Raw genomic sequence first — 14,523 nt, forward strand, 5'->3', positions numbered from 1 at the left:
ATTTTTCAGGTCAGAGTTGGTTTCTAAAGCCATCTGGACAGGATTTGGTTTACAGCTTGTTAATAGTTTGGTCTCAGCATTTTTATGTTTGTTTTTCAGACTGAGGAGGATTTGGGATTGAGAAGAGTGTTTCTTTGTAAGTATCATCGCTGCTAACTTCTGCTTGCTGCAATGTGATGAACTGTCTCTCTGTGTATGTCCCACCACTTTACCTTGTTCTGCCATCTCACACCTCCCAGATTTCTCTTTCAATATCATCTGCTGCTTGGAGAGCAAAGGGCTACCTTCCAGTGCACTGCCTTCACTGTTCACCTTCTCTTCCTGTTCAGTTCCCTGAAGTACTTTGCTAAGGCGAACAAGGAGTTTTGCTTTCACAGCACTACGCAGTGGTTGGTTTGTTGCATTTTCTTTGCCTTTGTAAATGCTCTCTTCAGTGCTGTTCTCCCCATTGCTGTCAGAATTATCATGTGTATCTTTTGATGCATCTTGAACTTTGTAATTTTCTAATATATTTTCCTTGCCTACTTCATTATTGCCATCTTCTCTATTTTTAAGACTTTTGAGTTGGAATCCTGAAATGTTTACATCATCATCTTCCTCACTGCTCTCAGCTAGAATAGATTTCAGTTGTCTTGGCATGTCATCTTGCTTCTTCATTTTCTCCTCTGCCTCCAATCCTGCAAAGTTAGTGCCTTCATCCTCAGATTCATTCCTTCCATCTGTGGTCACCTGCTCCCTTTCAGTTTCCACAGATGCTTCATTGCTTCCATCAAGCAGTTCCTTGTAGCCTTTTCCTTCAGCCACAGAAGGATCTTCCAGCATGGCTTCTTCCTCACTGATGCCATCTTCCTCTGAAGAACTACTTGTTTCTTCACTACTTGCAGTGCTTTCAGCTACAGTCTCTTTTGTACTTTTTTTGTGGGTCCAATGGCCTTCACTGCTGGAGTTAGAGCAGGAGTCACCTGAGGTTTCCAGGATATTTTCTTCTGCACTTTCAGTGACAATAATCCTGGTATGTTTTCCAGCTTCCCTTTTCCCAGTTCTCACACCTTTCCCCTGTGCCACACTGCCTTGGGATTGAGAACCTGACTTCTGCTCAGAAGCTTCCTCAAAGCCATGATTCCCATTGTGCTTCTCCCTAGACCTGGCATTGTGTGCCTTCTGTGGTGAGTCATGTTTCTGAAAAGAGCCTTCAACACTTTGCACTGCGATTGACTTCACAGACCCTGACTCTGTGACTTTTTCACTAACAGCAAGACGCTTTCCACACTTCTTTTTAAAACTGTGTTTCTTGCTGTTTGTGGTGCCTTTTTCCTCCTTATCACTACTGTCCTCACTTCCTTGTCCTGGTGTCATTTCCTGCTGCTTGCAGGCCTTTCCTTTTTTCCCCTGCAGCTTGGACACTAACTGTTCTCCATGTTTTCTCCCCAAACCAGATTCTCTTTTATCATTTCTCTTGTAGGCTCTTTTTCCCTGAAATAAATTTTTGTGGCCATTTTCCTTGCTTCCCTGAAGCATCACCAGTCTCTGGCTTTTTAAGGGGTCTTTTTCAGGTGTGTCATCTTGTTCAGGCAATGACTCTTTACCCTTCTTCAGCTGGCCTCTCTTACCTTCCCGCCGTCTCCCACAGTAGATCTTTGAATCCCCTGGGGAGTTTTCCTTTTTGTCACAACACAGCACTTTCTCTTCTCCAGACTTTTTGTGCCGAGTCTTGGATCGGGAAGGAGGCATTTCTCCAGTGTTCAGGAGTATGTGAGGGTTTACCTCAAATCACCTATGAAAGGAAACATTGTGTATTTTGCTGTGAAATAAGCTACAAAGAGAGGCCAGATCCTCCTAAGTGGTAATATACCTCATTTCTATAAAGCCAAAGAAATGTTTGCAGAACCATACCTGCACAGCTGAGGGGTGCCAAACTGACTGTCCTGTTCCAGGTTAATCTCTGTTTTATTTTGCCATTATCCTTATTTTCTTCTTCTATTAGGACTCTTGCCAGAGGCCAGTCATGTACAGGCAACTGAATGAATGAATGTCTGTGATTTTCCGCAGTTGACAAAGGTTTGGCCACGCTGTAGTTTAAGAAAAAGTTAGTATTTCACTTTTTGCTTCTCCAATAGCCACCTTAGTGCTGAAGAGAGGAACATAACTAATGATCTATGTCAAATAAATAAACAGTAAATATTTAACTCCGTTTCCTAGGTATGCAGAATCACAGTTGGACCTATATGAACAACACTGGCTTGTAAGCTGAAAATACACAATACTGAGTAGATGCTGTATCACTGAGTAGAACGGAAAAGACCACAACTGATTGTTAAAAAAAAATTAACTCAGACTGTACAAGCTGAACTGATACTACAGCACTAGAATCTGTGCAAGCTGAGCTGATACGTAATTAGTAGAAAGGATGTAAAAATATAAGCCCTATTTTTTGTGTTTATTATTTTTCACTTGTCTCTTACCAAGTAAGTACTTGGTAAATTTAAATATAATTTTAATTACCACTAAGTAGTATCTAATTTTCCAGGGGATAATCTTCTAATTTTTCTGCAGTGCAAGAGAAGGACATTAATGAACAGATCATATTCAAGATTTGACCTGTCATTAAAACAATTTAGACCAAACAGCAAAACCTATGAGGAAGACAGCTCTCATAGCAGACAATGTCTGTCCCTGAACAGCTCTCCTGAAACCTTACCAGAAAGAAGGCTAAATAAATAGGAAATTAATGAGGAATGGGGAAAAGAGAGATGAAATAAAGTGGTAGAAAAAGAAATGCAATAGACAACAACACTAACAATCCAATCATGTAAACTGATAATCTCTGCAGGAAAATGCAGTTGAGACTAGGTTAACTTTATAGCATAAGTCTACATTTCAGAATTGCTTCTGAAGACATAAAATACTGACAGAATATTGGTTTGTTTGTTTGGGGTTTTTTTAAGACAGTGTATGTTGCCCACAGCAAAAGGATTTTCAAATCATTCTGATTCTACATCAGGATTTTTCTTGATATGTAACTGTACTGCAAAAACACACTGCATAAATCCTAGCAACTCCTTATACCCCAAATACAGGCCTGGTGCCTGTCCGTGAAATTGCTTGACTCCATCTGTTCTTTTAGCATGTTGGGGCTAGTTTTGAATGGTCTGTTCCATGAACAAGTGTTCAATGCCTTCCAGGATCTGCCTAACTGAGCAAGAAGTAAAAAGCAAGTATTACTCCACTATGTAGCAACATCTTCACACAACTCCTCCCGAGTGCGCTGTTAGCTGACAGGCTAGAAAATGTTCAGTATTCTAAGTGGTAATCAGCATTGCTTATCTCTCTCTCTTTCCTCTAAAAATAGACAGGAAATAAAGGATGTAAAAGTGCCCAAAGGATTAGTCCTGACCTTTCAGCCTGTTGGAAAATATCACTTCTATCCTTTCCAGTTTTAAAGATCCTTTATTTTATGAGTCAACCTCTTGCTGCTTCAGACAGACTAAAATACCACTTGGGCTCCAGACTCCACTTCTAGCCATTTGTCTGAATGACGTGCTAATGGCTGAGCCTGGTTTTTATTCCCCAGTCACTAAACACTTCAAGGCAAAGGTCCAAACCAGAAAACAGTAAAGGCATAACTGAAAGGAAATGATGGACCAAAGAAAGGAAAACTTGGAGGTGAACGAAAGAGGAGAGTGGGACTAAGGAAAAATCTTATAGCAAGGAAACCCAACTGTCTGCAACATCTTTCCAAAGAAAAAAAGGGTTGAAAGCCTCCTGTTAGGGGCATTTGTAAACCTTAGAAATTACATTAGCCAATGATGGGCAAGGAACAAACCAGTACACAGTAATGGGGACTGCAAAGACACACATGGGCCAGTGAGGAATTCTTGAGAGGTGGGATTGGGGTGGGACAATTAGCTATACTATATGGTACAACTGTTTTCTTCCCCATAATGAAAAGTAAACCCTTGCTGGTTATTATAGACATGCTACAAGCCCAAAAGAGTTCTGGCCAAGGTTTCTTGAAATTTGCTTCCATCACAGGCCTCTCCTTGCCCTAGGGTAGAGGGTTGAGGGGAAGAGTACACAGTCAAGATTGCAGCTCAGCATAAAGCTTTAAACCCTTTGCAGCTAGTATAAAGTCAAGGAATGAGAATTTTTAACATTTAGTACATCAAGAAGGCAGCCTACTCTGCTGTGTGGAAATCCATCCACTCTCCAGAATACCTTATGATTTGCTTGCAGACTAACACTTGTCGAAGTACTCTTACAAGTTATTTAAAAAAAAAAAAAAAAAAAAAAAAAAAAAGGGCATAGATAGCCATTGAAAAATTTTGTTCCAGTGTTCTTTACCAGTTTGTTCCCAGAACAACTCAGTGAATCAAAGTTTGCCTCACCTCAATCACTCCAAGGAGGGCAGCAAAGGCACATTTGAGATTTAAAGAGTCCAGGGAAGGCTGATGCTCTAAAAAAAGCACACTAGGAATATGTAAACCACATGGTTTTCTTTAAAAAAATGTATTTTTTTTTCATACTACCCATTTTGTACTCTTCTGCATAGCAGAACAATCTTCCAGAACTGCAAAAAACAGTTTCTCCCTTTTTCCCAGTTGCAACTCTGATGCTGAGCAAAAAGCTGCTGCACTGAAAGCACTGTTACGTACAGTTAAGGGCTCCTCAGCAATAAATGTCTTTTGTGTTCCCTCTAAACTTGCTTTTTTGCTCTGGTCTAGAGTTGACATTATTCAAAACACCTTAGACACATATGTTGCATAGTACAGAGTTCATCTCTTGACATCAAATCCTCTTCTTTTATCCCTCTCTTTAAACAGCACTCACTATAATATGTAGGTGTCTGGTCACCTTATTTCAGCCCCCCCTCCCTGCTTAATACACCAATACTAGTGGCCTAGATCTCTAAATCCTGCAACAAGACTTTTGTTACTGAGATTAATGGTAGCTGAATTAGACCCTAAATCCTCAGTACAGAATAGTTGTTAATATTCTATCCTCCTGGGGACTTAAAGTTGATACAGCCTCTCTGCAATGCCAAATGCAGTAGAAAATAGAAAAAAAAGTAAAAGTCTGCTTTTATGCACTACTGCTATATAGTCATGTGCCTAGAAAGCTAAAGCCATCTGTAAAGTAAAAATTCTGCAATACTTGGTTGATAAGGAAGATCAGGACAATGCACAAATTTGTAGGGAGCTTAGACACATAGGACTTCAGTTTGACTCATGGTAAACATAGGACCCCAGGGTCTGAATCTAGGTTAGAATGTGAAAACCAAGAGTTCACAGTTCTTCTGAGACAGGGTTTTAGAGCAGATTGTTTTGTAACACCACTGTTATTACCGGGAACAGTAAGATGAATCACTGGTTATATAAACAATTCCTTTGACATCAGACCTGCTTTGATTAACTGCTCTGGACCATCTGCCTGCTGGACACACTGAAGCAGGTGAAAGATCCTGCTCATCAGTTTTTTAACTCCTGTCACTAAACCAGCTTCATCTAAACCACTATAGGAAAAAGAACAATTCAATTTTGTTGTTCCTTTTCAGAAGAAATAAGAATACTTTACATCAGAGAAAGGAGAACCTCAATGTTATTAAGAAACACAGCATGAACCTAGAGACAAAAATAAGAGCAGATAGCTCATTCTGTTATTTTAAGACCAGTAGAGAAGTGAGGCTCAACTTCCCTGAACATAGTGGTTTCTCCCAGCTCATACAGAGGAAAAAGTACAATCATTAATCTTAAAGGGAAATGCTTGGAATTTATTCTTAACATTTTCTATTTTCAATCACCTGTACAAATTGCTCAAGCTTCTTCTTTATCACTCTGCACAGTAGCTTTTTTCAACATACCTACACTGGCCGTCCTGATTCCAGCGAGTTTCTCAGTACCGTGTATCATAGGTCATATTCATGTATACGGGAACATATTCACTCTCCTGTGCCTTGTCTCCATGCAGCCTAGAGTCTGTTCCAGCATCCTTACAAACCTGCCCAGCTGTGGGGTCTAACATCAATTCTGGCTGGGCTGTCCCCAAACAGCAGATGATGACAGGCATATGGAAGGAAAGTGGCATTAATAATTCAAGCTTTCTCATGGTACCTTTGAACTTTTCAACCAGCAATATCACCAGCTGGTTGGCAGAGTTTTGGATAAAAGAAGAGGTGGGATTTCACCTAGGCAAGAGTCAGGCTCAGACTTAGTATGACAAGGTACATATCCAAAGAAAGACTGAAAAGGAAAGGTCAATTCCAATACCAAAACATGTCTGCTATAATGCAAGAGGCTACCAGACAAGGCACAGTGAATATTATCTAAATAAGAGCTTAGGCTAGTGAAAAGAATTAAGTCATAGGCCTCTTTCTTCTGCATCCCTGGAGTTTTATTTCAGGGAGCTAAGCAGGGATAGCTTAGCCTCTATTTTCTCCTTGCCAATACGAAGCACTTTGCTGACAACAGGAAAGTAGTTTCCAGCTCAGCACTGAAAAGACTACAAAACTGGCACCATTTTTGTCCTGTTAACGCCTAAATCTCACCTCAAATCAAGCAGAATGACTAAACCTCCTTTCAACTTAAATTTCAAAATAAAGCCATACTCCCCTTCAAACAAAGCTTTTGCAGACAGGTTAAGGTGATTCTGCCCACGCAACATTGCTGTCTAATTCAATGATGGTTTTCCCCTTCCTAGGTTTTTCTCAAGAAAGCATGTAACAGGGCAAATACAAATGCACAGAGTCTAGTCTGTACACACAGCCTGCACATGCAGTCTCTCTCTGCACTCATGAGGTTGCAAAGTGGCGGTGTGGTTAGTGTACGATTTAACTACTCTGAGAATGATCCTGGTTCTTTTCTGGTGAAGTCCCCTTCTACCCACTCACCCCTCCCAGAAAGGCTTTCCCAGAGGAGCTGGAGACTAAGCAAATTAAACTCAGGTGTGGCCAACCAGAACAAGTGACCCTAACATAAAATGTGATGAGTGCTGTTAAGATATCAGATGCTTAGCAGCATTAGTTTGGGTGGGGTCTGTTTTCCTATCTCCTTCCAAGAACACCTTCACTGTTTTGTAGTGTACTTCGAGGGCTCCTCCACTAAGAAACAAAGATAAAAACTAGGTGCTGAGCTGAAGAACTTAAGAAATATGCTTTACCTAAGCTTTCTGTCATTGGATGGTCCTCTTCTCTTAGCTCATAAGAATGAGCCTGTAGAGCAACAGCTTAGTTAACTATTTTGTCACATTCTTTCATTCATTATTTATCAACAACTCTCTATCCCTCTCTGCAGAGAAGAAAGATCTCTTTTGTAAAGCCCAGAATGTCAGCTGAATCATTAACTCCTTATCCAAGCTGGAAAAAAAGCCCCGGAGCTCCTAGCTCTAAACTTCTAATATGTGCATGGCAGGGAAGAGAAACTGCTCTGGAAAGTCTAACTCTTCACAGCTCCTGAGGAGGAAGTAGCTCTAAGAAACTTTATACCATTATTAGCTGGAGCATCTTCAAGGCTTTGTATACCCCAGGCAGAACTGGAGCCCTCTGCTTCTTTGATTTCTCTAATTTGACATGAGTCTCAGACAGCATGATTGGGTCTTGCCTGAGGTTGATGGCCAAGATGAAGGTACTGAACTTGTTCACTTTCTTATGAGAGTACTGCCTGCTTTGAGCTACACTGAAGATGAGAAAGGTTAAATTGATTCTGTGAAAATATTCCCTCTCCACCTCAGACTCAATTCTGTCTGCCTCAGCACCTCTAACCTGAATTCTCTGCCCTGCCTAAACACTGCAGTTGTTTGTCTTTTAAAGTGCTTCTAGCAAGATGCTGGCGGTTTGTTCATATATTTTTAAGGGATGGGGAGGTAAGCACTAGGAAAGATGAAACATTTCCATGTTTCAGCTCCAGATCCCTAAGCAGACTGGACAGTGGAATTTGTGGCCCAGGACTGGGGTTCAATGCCTGCCTCAACCACTGATTTACCATGTAGTTTTGCCCAAGTCATCACTTCAGTAACAAGACAGATTCACTTCAGACAAGAGTATGAACACTGACACAACTTGCCCTCATGCACAGCACCCTCAATACTTGGTACACGTAATGACAATTAAGTCATCTTTGGAATTAAAATCTTGTTTACAGTTTCCCAGTTTTACTGCCCTTCTCTGCCCCTTTCTGTCTGGACACACAGGGTTGAGAAGGCAATACTGGGTGCCGTAAGGAGCTGGGAGTACACAGTCTTTGCCAGTTACGTGCTACCCAGGGATGCCAGTACCAAGGGGAATTTCCAGCTGGCCGGCTCCTCTGACTTAAAAGCCCTTTTACCTTCAAGTAACTGCTTTGACCAGGGAATCCAGCAGCAGATGGAAGGAACAGAAGGCTACATTCCTTGAGGAAGTATAAGGCTCCCCAGTTTCCTAAAAATTCCTTCATTTATGCAACATATCGGGTCCTTTCAGCCGCTATTATTTTAAAACGTTATTAAGAGTGATAATACATCAGATCCATCTTTTTACTGCAAATTCTTCTTAAGTCAACTACATAAAAAAAGGAATTGGTGCTATTGCAGAAAAGAGAGATAAGAAGTTAACTAAATTAAAAAAAAAAAAAGCCTAAATCACATGAATAAGAGAGTAGAAACTGGTCCTGATCTATCAGAGAAATGATACTGCATAAATTCACAACCACCTTGTTTGTTTGGTAGTAGTTCAGGTAAGGGAGCTGGTCAATGCTGTTCCTAACTACTTTTAAAATGAAACTTGATAAATTTATAAATAAGGTCTATTCTTGGTTTTATTCTACAGCAAGTAGAATTGACAATCCAGTCAAGACCCTGAAACTTATAAGGCTGTTATTAAAATATCTTTCTCTTTTTAGTGTTTTTTTCCCCCCACCTAGGTCTTATTGCATTAATATAAAATTCTGATCCTTCCATATCACATGCTGTGTCATATAGACAGAAAACATTCTCCCTTGAGCCCGTACCCCAGGCTATTGAGAGAGAATTCCTGGCCTTTCACTACTTCAGACTGGTAATGCCTCTGCTCTTTTCTTCCAGCTATTCTAAGATGAGATAAAAGGTTTCCAAGGTCCTCTTCCCTAAGCAATAACCTGAGGAAGCTAAATAAAGTATTCATGATTGCAAGAAGAAACCAAAACAATTAAGTTACATAGGTTTGAAAACAGCCTCCTTGAATATTTCAGGAGCACTTTGTTGCCCAGTTGTCTGCCTTTCAATGAGGCTGGAAGATCCTGTTACGCTGGAAGCCAGCATCCCATGGCCCCTAACCAGAGGTCAGCCAGAATGGCAGCCCAACACACTGTACAGATGGTATTACACCCTACTGGAGTGACAGACTTTATTTGCGTCTGAGCTGAAAGACTCAGCACTATGCTAAGATACAGATCAGGCTTCTTCCTTTTAATCCCCTGACCTACCTCTGTAGTTAGTGTCTAAAAAGAGCAAACAGAAAATGCAAGGCCAGGCAAGCCTGTACTAACTTTAATCTTGCTGGTTTGGTAATCATAGCAGGTAACAGTGAATAACTGGTAGAGTAATGACAACAGCAGGAACTGTGGCATGATTAGAAACCAGCAAACAGGCCTACATGTCATTCTACTTGCATTGTCACTGCTGCTGTGTCCTGTGGTAGCTAGAGTGTAACTAAAGAGGATGTGATCTTGTGCTTCCATCATACTTCCTTTTCACTGAGCACACTGAGGTGCCTCGGTGGCCTCAAATATGGAGCAGTCCTTGTTCCCATTCCCCTTTTCTGCATAGCTGGGAACCATGGGTTTGATACAGAACTCATTTGAGTCAGTGAAATCCCCTGGATCTGAACTGTTTTTCAAACCAATTATACGTGAATTCAAGAGACTTTCCAACTGTGTGGCCTACAGCCCTGGTGTGTGGCTGCCCATGGGGCCTGTTCTCCCATGAGAAATGACTTCTCTGCAGAAAGCATCATAGCCCCTGAAGTATAAATCAAGGGATCAAAGTTGAAAGTTAGATTGTCCATACTGAAATGATTACAACCAGGTATTTGAAAATTCCCAGCAGATGCTAATGAGCTTTTAGAGATAAAGGTAGAAGGAATCATGCAGCTAGGGTGAGGTTTCCTGTTACAGCTAAACTGACTTTATGACTGCCATGTGAAATGGGCCTTTTCTTCCTTCCAGTGTCTTCCATATTTCTCAGTCATTTCCTTTGCACCACTTCTGGTGGTCATCTCGGTGTCATTTGACCCTACAGGTCAGCTGACCTAATGGTAAGCTTCCTCTTAAATGAATGGGCCCACTTGTTTGCAGTTGCTCTTGCTGGTTATTCCTTTACTCCGGACCACAAGGTAAGATCATAAGGTATTGGTTCAGTTGACTGATTCAGCGAAATTTTAACATAGTTAAAAATAAAACTGAAAAGCACACATATTACTAGGAGAAAAAAGGGAGCAGGAACAAATGACACAGGAGGGCAGAACAGCTCTTAGCAGTGACATCACAGATGTGAAACTCTTTTAGGGCTCCTAAGATCCAAGAAGGAATCAAAACAAGAACACAAGGAGATTAGAGTACCTAGAAGAAGGTTTACATTTGAAACTTTGACAGATGCTCTGTCAAAAACAGATTACTCTATAGTGCAACAACAGAAACTGTAGTGTGATATTGGGCCACTCATCCTTTTTGTGCTCTGTTATATTGTCTTTACAGTTTTGCAAGCACAGGTACTCTTATTATGCTTTGCTACCAAAGATCTGGGACAAACTGGGAGCTGTTTGCCTAGCTAGGCATTAGAAGACACACTCAAAGACGCTTCTCCAAGGGCATTGCCTCCAAAACTTTCCATTTATTTTATAGAATGATGAACATATTCTTCCATTTAATATTAACAAGCCTGTTGGTATCTTGTGCTCCGTTCCACTGCAGATATTTAATTTCCTTAATCTTCTGTAGCTAGATCCCTATTCATTTTACGAGAGGTTTCATGTCTCCCTATGCACAGGAGATATCCTCATAAGTAATAAATACCTCTCAACAGATATCACTTTAACAAGGAAATGGTTTATAGAATTTGAGTCACTTTCATGCAGTGTACATTCTAATGGAAAGTTCCCTTTCTGTGCATAAGCAGTCCTAAGACAAGCACATCAGTGAGCAAGTCAACCTGCTGAACCAAGTCTGTTCAGTCTTACAAAACAAAGATCACAGCTACTACCTGCTGCTTCCCATCAAAGAAAATCTATCAGTGTTAATGGTACCTGCCTCCCATCTTATTAACTAATCGGGCACATGGAGCTCTGATACATTCATTTATGGCTGGGATGAGAGCTTACTGAGAAATCAGCAATTTTTCTTGTGCACTGAAAAAAAAATTGCTAGATGAAGATCTTGCCCTCAAGGTTTTCTAATGGTTTAACAAACATCTAAGTAACAGTTGAATGGGCACAGAGAACAGCAGGGAGGAATCTCTCTGCCTATGTGATGACATTAAACAGACTAGGAGTGGCTTCCATCCAGCTCAAGGTTACAGTCTTTGAAATGGCAATGCACTTCAAAGAGGTGACATGATATCATTTCACTTTGAAGTTCTTGTGTCCCACTAATCATAGTCAAAACCAGACTTTTTAAGGATGGACCCTGAATGCTGCACAGCAAAAGTCACAGTGCCTGAACTCTCAGACTGCTTTTAGTAAAGCCTTCTTTCTGTGATTTTGGAGCCGTTAGGACTGAGGCATTGCTAACTGCTGTAGAATCTTCAGCAAGTTAACTAGGTATCAAATTAAACCAGTTTTTTTAAGGGTTAATTCTATAGTAGAAAGTATGCCTCGTGGGCTTGACAGAACAGAATTTCCTTGACGTGGATTTTTTTTTAAACCTCATTACTGTTTATTGGCATTCAGAATTTCTTCCTATAATCAAAGTACAGGCAAATATCATCAGGTCAGAACTGTGAGCAAATTGTCACAGTGATGTCTAGCTATGCATTCAATTCCCATTATATTATTGTTGTCAACATGACACGGTTCATTTCTAGTGAAGTTAAGTAATCATATATCTGTAACTTTATATTAGTGACTGTGACCTTGAAGAAGAACTACCAGCTTGATAAGGGGAACATCCTACCCCAGAAGGTGCCAACAGCCAGTTAATTGCAAAAAAGACAAGTCATCAGGATGAGACTGTAACTAAGGGAAAGGTAAATGCAGCAGGGGGAGATCACAACTCAATTCAGTACTAAAATACTCACTCCCCGCCTCCCTCACACTTGCGTGGTAAATTAAAAATACACTGTAACTTGAAATTGACGCTGTATACAGATGTATAGACCAACAGAAACCCACTATGCAGAACTAAATACCTATAGTATCTTTTAGGGAGAGTTTGGAAAATACATAGGTATAACTAGACTGTATAAATATTATTCTTGTTCTTTGGAGTTTTGGATTTGCTTTGTGAACTACCACCTAACCCCCAGCTTTGTGTTGTAATTAAGAAACACCTCAATTCTGTGTCAATTGGCTCTTCCACACTGGGTGAACAAATCCAATTTTTTTTTTAGACAACCGCAGTGACAGCATCACAGGCCATCAAACCAATTAAGAGCTACCATACCTCCTTTGGTCACAAGCCTACATTTCATCTCTGGTCTTATCTGTGTCAGAATAAAGATAGGAGGATGTATTTGTCTGTAGAATGATCACACCCTTTAAGAATACCTCTCCCAAATTCCAATCCTGTGGTTAGCATGACAGACATTCTTCCAAATCCAATAATCTTCAGACTTTGCCATTTGGAATAAAGATCCCTCAGCAACAGCTTAAACCACTTTCAAATCAATTATACTGCCTAAGCTAGTGGGTTCTCCTAAAATAACACCAAGTCTTTACTTGAACCTGCCATATTCTCTGCTTCCTTGGAATCTTACCTCCAGCAGGAATTGAGCTGTAACATCTGACTTTGGGGTTGTGTTCAGCAGCTCAGTGATGTCCTTGTGTAGCAGATTTCTTGTTTTGATTTTTTCTTGTTTGTTTGTTTGTTTTTAAGAGCTCAGCCTAGCAATCCGATAAAGCAAAGTTCCCTTTAAGGATGGAAAGCGTGAGCAGAATTCAAGCTTCATTTCTTGAAGTCCCTGCCCCAAGTAAAAGCAAAGAACAGAACATTGACTTTAAACAAATGAACAACATTCAGAGTCTCTTTAGGAATAAGCACATAATGTACAGACTCATTTGCCACAGGAGCATACAGGAAGACGAGATCCGTATCTTCTGAAGGGGAAGAGTCAGTGACAGGCTGGGCTCTGCCCATGGAGGTACAGGTCCTTCCTAGCCAGGGTGACTCCCTGACTGCTATCAGCAAGTGTTCAGGACCACACATCTTAACGAGAGGCCCCTCACCAAAAGCCGTTTTAAAATATAACCTAGCTCTAGACAAAAAAGCCATGCCACAAAGAGGTAGAAAGCAGCAGTCTCTACATATTTAGCTGGGGAAGAGGTGTGCAGTGGTAACAGCCACGCATCCAAGTATCTTTTTAGCTACTTTCCCCTCTACTGAAACAGGCCACAAGCGCAAGGAGCCTTTTAGCTCACCTGTCCCTGCTGTGCTCCCAGCAACCCTCCTCCTGCCATCCCCGCAGTTCAGTCGACATTCATAAAAAGCGCATCTTCAGGAGATGTGAAAGGAAAACAAGGAGTTTGTTTACACAGTGACTGCCAACACCAGGGCAATCTCCTTTTCTGCTGGTGGTTTAAGACTTACTTGTCTTGCCCATCTCCCACCTTTATCGCTTTGGAGCTTTCACAGCCCTGTTCTAGGCAGCAAAAGCAGAAGCTACTGCAAAGGCAGTATAAGGAACAGCACTGCTGATCCTCTGCTGCCCAGCTTGAGGGTAAAGTATCAGGAAGGTGAAGTATTTTACACATCTATACCGTGCTCAGAAGGTATTCAAATGGTGGCAGCTGTGCTGGACTCACCCAGACGCTTTAGCATGTTTTTTGGGGAACAAAGGTGCCTCCTGGGACTGCCCTGGAGCCCTCGTTCCACCATTACCACAGGAGTTTTTAGTGGCGTACCCTCGAGAGAGGCGGCAGTGCCAGCCTGCACGCACGGGGAAGCTGCCCTGAGGGGACGGCCGGCCCGGCGCGCGCTCCCTGACAGGAGCGGCCACGGCGGGCGGCGCCCCCTGCCGCCTCCGCCCGGCGGGAAAAAGGGCGGGAAAAGCCGCCGCGCGCCGCACCCCGCTCTGAGGAGACGGCAGAGCCGCGGGGAGGGGGGGCAGCACTCGAGGCGTAGCGCGTTACCCGAGCGCCTCAGGGCTGTCAAGGCTCTGAGGCGAAGCAGCAGGAGAGGGCTGCGAACCTGCTGTGCGCAGGCAGGTTCAGCCCTCCCACTCTGGAAACACAGAGGCCATAGTTACAGGAAGGATAAAAAGCAGCAAAGACTCGCCTCTCTCAGGAGGCTGTGGAGCACCCAGAGAAGAAGGGAAGAAACTTGCACTTCTCTGCTGACACACAGCTGTGGCCTCAGCCCTCTTTCCCGA

At 41.9% G+C, this 14,523-nt stretch overlaps 1 protein-coding gene across 1 annotated transcript; it reads right to left on the bottom strand.

The window, feature by feature from the left end:
- Window positions 1-10: 10 nt before the first annotated feature.
- LOC129735706 (uncharacterized) lies at window positions 11-13,160 on the bottom strand. Its single transcript, XM_055705967.1, has 3 exons — window positions 5,858-13,160; window positions 102-2,069; window positions 11-33 (listed from the first exon to the last, which is right to left on the bottom strand). Exons 2-3 carry the CDS (start codon window positions 1,729-1,731, stop codon window positions 11-13), a joined length of 1,653 nt encoding a protein of 550 aa, XP_055561942.1. The 5' UTR covers window positions 1,732-2,069; window positions 5,858-13,160.
- Between the last annotated feature and the right edge of the window lie 1,363 nt (window positions 13,161-14,523).

Source organism: Falco cherrug, chromosome 1 (genome assembly GCF_023634085.1).
Source record: "Falco cherrug isolate bFalChe1 chromosome 1, bFalChe1.pri, whole genome shotgun sequence".
Lineage (NCBI taxonomy): Eukaryota > Metazoa > Chordata > Aves > Falconiformes > Falconidae > Falco > Falco cherrug.